The sequence below is a fragment of the Notamacropus eugenii genome, chromosome 1 (genome assembly GCF_028372415.1).
Source record: "Notamacropus eugenii isolate mMacEug1 chromosome 1, mMacEug1.pri_v2, whole genome shotgun sequence".
Lineage (NCBI taxonomy): Eukaryota > Metazoa > Chordata > Mammalia > Diprotodontia > Macropodidae > Notamacropus > Notamacropus eugenii.
The window spans coordinates 266,727,566-266,733,450 of NC_092872.1; the positions used below are offsets into that span (position 1 = coordinate 266,727,566).

Sequence of the window (5,885 nt, forward strand, 5' to 3'; positions counted from 1 at the left end):
TATCAGACTACAATAAAAGATCTGAACACAACCCTCCCTCCCCCACCCCCTAATCACGTTTTGTTAGTACACATGGAAGAGAAAACATGGGGATGTGTGTTTATGAGTATCACGACAGTGGTATGTCATAAATTCAGCAGGCATTTACAGAATAAAAATAAAAGAATCCCTTGTGGAATTTATTCATTTATTCTTCTGTAAAAAGCAAGGAATCAACAGATCCCTTGCACTGGGGCCTCTGTTACCCAGTGTGCATAAGGAGGTATAGGCACATAGTTTTCCTGCAGGATGAACAACTTCTTTCATCAACTACAAAATATTTTCCCTTATTTGAAAGGTTGGAACTCACACATCCCCACATGGGCAAGTCAGTCAAAATTGCTTACACGACAGCTGGGCAAATTTTAAGGAGTTTATTTCTACATCTCATTTTTTATTAAAGTTTTATGAAAAAGCAAATTCTATAAATAGTATAAAGAGAGAAACAATAGGGCTCCATAAGTCTGAAGCAAATTGTCTCAAACACCTGTATACAAAGTGAAGCTGCTCAGTAGCCTAGTTAAAAAAAAAATACCACAAGAGACCGACTCAAATCCCTCTAATCCCAGATATTGTCCGCTAATTAATTAACAGGGGGCTGGGGAGGGTTTGGTCCAACAACACTTCTGTTTGCTCAGCCTGTCTCATCTGCACCCTGCACACCTGGGGAAGCTGGGGCCAGGCCTCCTTCCTGGGAGAGCTCCTGGCGCCGTGCTGCCCACAACCACCTAACGGAACGCGTCAGCAACCCGGCTGGAAGCCCCACTGCACGTCCGATCACTTGATTAGAAGTCTTGGAGGGAAGGCGAACCGCTTGTCACCACATTAATTTCCTCGGCTTTGGCAGGAGATTGTTGGAAGTGGGGGACGTGGAATTTAACTGCACGCTTGGGGTAGGGGTGGGGGTTACATTCAACTGCCTGGAAGCATAAAAACCGCAGCTCTCCCACGTCCCCCGCCGGATTCCGGGGCGCCGAATGTCCCCAATGCATCCGAGAAGCGGGCCGGGGAGGGGGATAGCGCCCTGGCCGGGGGCATGCATAGTTAGGTCGATTGGTTTCACCCTTGTCTCTACAGAAAAAAGGAAAAAAAGGGATTTGCCTTCGCAGCCCATTTCCTCGCCCCTCGGGGGAGGGCCCGGTTCAGGTCGCACACATACGGTCACTCCGCGGGGCCGGGGTCCCGGGGAAGGAAGAAGCGTCGTTATGGCTTTAGAATGGAAGGGCCGGGGCTCCTCCCCCCCGGAGGCGGAGGCCGGGGGGGCCGGGGACGCTCACGGCGTGACCTTGGGGCCCGGGTAGGGCTCGCCCTCGCACCAGAAGTCGGCCGCCTGGGGCGTCTCGAGCAGCCACACCTCTCGGGGCAGCGGCAGGGGCGCGGCCGGGCCCGGGGCGGCGTCGGGGGCCCCGGCCGGCTCCAGCAGCCGGTAGTAGTGGCAGTCCCGGCCGTCGTCGGGGTCGTAGGGCGGGGCCAAGATGTCCAGGAAGGCGGCTGGCCCGTCCACGGCATCGATCTGGTGCAGGTTGTCGCTGAGCGGGCTGAGCAGGCAGGGCGCGCTGGCCTCGGTGTACTCGGCGCGGGAGCGCAGCAGGGCCCGGCGCACGACGGCGCGCTGGCCGGGCCGCAGCGGGGGGTCGAAGCGGGGCGGGGCTGGGCCGGCGGCGGCCTGCTGCGGAGGCTGGCCCTCCCCCGGCGCCGCGGCCGGCGGCAGCGGGTCCAGGCAGCTGATGCGCAGCGTGCCGTAGAGCACCTTGAGCACGCCGTGCATGCCCGGGTGGTCGTGCAGGGGGATGGACGTGCCGCTCTTGAGCAGGAACACGCCCAGGCTGAACTCGGCCGTCTCGCAGATGTGCATGTAGGTGACGGGCGGCAGGTGCGGCGGCCGCGCCGGCGGGGACGAGGACAGCGCGGCCCGCCGCGGGCTGATGTTCAGGTCCTCGGCGCGGAGCTGGCTCATCAGCTGCTGCAGCTGTTGCAGATTCTCGGGGAAGCCGGCCTCGGGCGCCCCGCCCCCGCCGGCGCGGCGGAAGGTCAGCCGCGCCTGCCGGGCGATGCGCTGGATCAGCGTGGCCATGTTGTCCCGCGGCATGCCGCCGCTCGGCCTCCCGAGCCGCCGCAGCCTCGGCGCCGCAACGGCCTCAACGGCTCCCACGCTCCCGCCGCCGCGCACGCGCGAACGCACGCGCACCTGGGCCCCCGAGCAGCGGGGGAGGGGCGAGCGGGCACCGGCCGAGGGAGCCCTCCCTTTTATCTCGCGCCCGTTACTCCATTCATGTCGCCCCGGGCCAGCGGACTCGGACCGACCGCGGACGTGTGGGCCTGCCCCGCGGCGCCTGCTGGGAATTGTAGTCCTTCGCCTCTCCCCTCCACGAACGGGAACTTGCCGGAGAGGCCCCAGAGCGCTCAGTCCTCGAGCGCACCCGTTCCTCTCGGGAGAGGGGAAGGGAGACTACATCTCCCAGGGAGTCTCGCGTGGCGCCGACAGACACGCACTTCCGGCAGGTGACTGAGTGAGACGGCGCGGGGGTGGCCGGGAAAAGGGAAAGACCGGAGGGTGACTGACCTCCCGATGCTGGCTGCCTGGGGAAGGTCGTTGCCCGCGGCCTCAGGGTTCCCTCTGCTCTCCGGACTTTCGGGAAGCGTCCTGGTCTGGGAGTGAGGGGTGGGGCGGAAGGCCTGGGGGCCCGTCCGTGGTCACATGGTTTCACCTTTCTACCGGGGCCCATCTGTCTCCCGACTCTCCCCCTACAAGTTCTTAATTATCCTTTATTTTAAGTCATCTTTACAAATGTTGAGTTCCAGATTCTCCCCTCCCCCACCTATTGAGAAGGCAAGCCCCGCGACCTCCTTTGTACGGTCTTCGAGGATTTATTAAGCTCCTCCTGTATGCCAGGTGCCACGACCCTTGGAGATCGCCCCTGCCCTAAAGGAACTTACATCCCGGGTCGGTACGCTTTGTTAAGCACCTGCTGTGTGCCCCACCCAGCTCTAAGCCCCGGGGGTGCACCGAGCAAACAGTCCCTGCCCGCAGGGAGCTTCCAGGCCGCTCCCGCACTCCCAGAATCCGAGGTGAGAGTAGTCCGCCAGCACTTATTAGGAGCTTCCTGTATGCCCTGCGGGGCGCTGTGAGGACTGCTAGGGCTAGGGGGACCTTCGTGCCCGCAGCGGGCACCTGGCTCAACCAATGCTGGCAGAGCCAGTGGGTGCACGTGGACCCCAGGATTGCGGACTCCCGGGAATCCAGGCTCTTGGATAAAGCAGCTTTCCCTTCAGGGACTTGAGGTTTCCCTCCTGTAAAAATAAAGCCATTGAACTTGATCATCTCTGAGGTTTTTGACTGCCCTCAGTTTTATATACAAAGTCAGTGCTCCCCCCTCCCAGCCCCCCAACAACTCTTTGCTCCCTCCACCTGCCCCCCACCCCTTCCCTTAGATTTAGTGGCTCTGTTTTTCCTAGAGCTGGAAGGTTTCTTAAGGTTCCCCTAGTCCAGCACCTTCTAAAGAACAGAAAACTGAGACCCAGAAAGAAGCAATGGTTTGTACAGGATGGAGGATGATGTTGCCACTTGTCTTGAATTCCAGTCTTCTTATTCTCTTGTCCCTAGACCCTCCTGTCTTTATGAGAGAGTGGCAGATTTATAATACATCCTTACAGGATTCCGACCAGATTTCCTTGTGACCCAAGGCAAGTAGGGGATTGGATGTGCTGTATCTGGAACTGCTCCTACAAAGGTCAAACCCCTGGCTTCCTTAGTGCTGTGCCTAATCAGGTGACCCAATCTACCCCAAGTGGCTTTCCATTAACATGGTTGCTTGGTTATTCGTAGTCACTTGAATGTTATTAAGTGGCTATAACCCCAACAACATTCCTTACTTCAGACATTTTAAATAAAAGCATTTGTTGAATTTACGGAGCTCCATACCTAGGACATGGGGAGGGGGGGAGAGTTAAGGGGGTTGGGAGTATATAAAGGTGAGAAGACATCCTTCCTCCCAAAGAATTGACCATCTAAGAGAGACGTTAACACACACTCAAATAAGTAACATGACATAGGGAGATAGAGGAAGCCTAAGACAGGTATAAAGTTCTAAGAGAATCCAGAGGGGAGAGAGAGAGATTGCTTCTGCTAGGTGGGAGAAGATGGTGCTGCCTTGCTGGTCCATAAAGGATGAGAGTTTTGGTAGGTACTGGGGAAATGATCTCAAAGTTTCCCTCCTAACTACACATCAGTGCTGTGGTTTGAGAAGCTCAAAATGTGTTTGAATTTAGAAAAGCCTGGGAGGACCTACATGAACTGATGCACAGTGAACCGAGCAGAGCTAGGAGATCACTGTACACAGTAACAGCAATGCTGTAGGATGATCAGCTGTAAATGACTTTAAGTATTCTCAGCAGCACAATGATCCCTGAAACAATTTTGAAGGACTTCTGATGAAAAATGCTGTCCACCTCCAGAGAAAGAGCTGATGGAGTCTGAATGCAGATTGAAGCATACTCTTTATTTGTAACTTTCTCTTCTTTTTGGGTCTATGTTCCCTTTTGCAACATGGCTGATATGGAAATATGTTTTGTTTGACTCTACATGTATACTCTATATCAGAGTGTTTACCTTCTGAAGGGGGGGAGGGATGGAATTTGGAATTCAAAATTATTTTTAAAAATCTTTAATTTTTAATATATAATTAAAAAAATAAAAACATTTTAGAAAAATGTGTTTGAGAAACGTTAAGCAGTCCCAACATAAGAGGTAAAAGAGGCTATGAAGGAACTGTGAAACTGCGGTATCAGGAAAGGCAAAAGGAGAAAGTATTTATCGGTGTCTAGTGGAGCAGCCAGATCCAGAAGGATGAGAATTAAGGAAGAGGTCATGGGAAAGCTTCTGTTGGAGTGGGGGTGGCAGGGGAAGGGATTCAAAACCAAGGAGCCCAGGAAGGAATGACTTGTAAGGAAGTGAAGGCACTGTGTCTGTTTTGTTTTTTTTTAAAGAACCTGAAGGATAGAGAGATGAACTGGTAACTTGAGAGGAGCAGCAGGATTTAGGGAACCTTTCTTTGAAGTTAGTTGAGTAGGTGTCACTTCTTAACACAGTACAGTACTCCCGTTCTTTGGAGAATGAATTGTAGCGGTCAAAGCAGATGTGCCTTTATGTAAGTAACCCAACCTGTAAAAAGAATATTTATATGACAAGTCCTTTAGGAGAAAGTGCTCTACAAAAACCCCTTTTGCAAAAGTGTTTGGGTGCCACGTCCTTCCTGGGTGTTGCCTCGTTAAATCCGCATGTTGGTGAAAAGTTGCTAGCCAGGGGAAGCCAGTTTTATTAAATGCACCAGCACGTTCTATGAAGCCCTTTACAAAATGAATACTCTTCTAAGGAAAAAGAATAACCTCTCCATCGTTTTACGGGCTTGAAAAATTCGTTTGGCACGCATTTATGAAGTCTCCTTTGTCCGGCACGACGCTGCCCTCCAGCAGCTTCTCATCTCCTTCCCCTGGCGTTTGATAGGGTTGTTTGGGTTGAAGCGGGGCATTTTCACAAGTAACAGCCTGCTTAGACCATACTTAGTACGGCTGGATAAGGAATTTTGACTTCTTTCGTTCACTCCAACAAACATTTACTTGTAGTGCACAATTCTGAAGCCAAACTCTGCTTTCGGGGTATTGAGAAAATGAGAATTGGAGATACTGTTTCTCTTCCATCCATGGTCATTCATGAATATTTCCGGACTGTGTCAGGCTGCAGAATGTGTGAAAGGGTTGCGTAGTAAAGCAGCCCGAGTTACTGTATCCAGGGGATTGGTCCTCTCGGCACCCGCCTGGACGTAACCTACTTCTACTCCAGGGAGACA

The 5,885-nt window shown here is 53.6% G+C and overlaps 1 protein-coding gene across 1 annotated transcript; it reads right to left on the reverse strand.

The window, feature by feature from the left end:
- Nucleotides 1-398: 398 nt before the first annotated feature.
- ADO (2-aminoethanethiol dioxygenase) lies at nucleotides 399-2,483 on the reverse strand. Its single transcript, XM_072628853.1, has one exon. The coding sequence runs from the start codon at nucleotides 2,126-2,128 to the stop codon at nucleotides 1,313-1,315; it is 816 nt and encodes a 271-aa protein (XP_072484954.1). The 5' UTR covers nucleotides 2,129-2,483; the 3' UTR covers nucleotides 399-1,312.
- Between the last annotated feature and the right edge of the window lie 3,402 nt (nucleotides 2,484-5,885).

Coding starts and splice junctions, on each gene's coding strand:
- ADO (XM_072628853.1), bottom strand. CDS start 2,128: ATGCCGCGGGACAACATGGCCACGCTGATCCAGCGCATCGCCCGGCAG.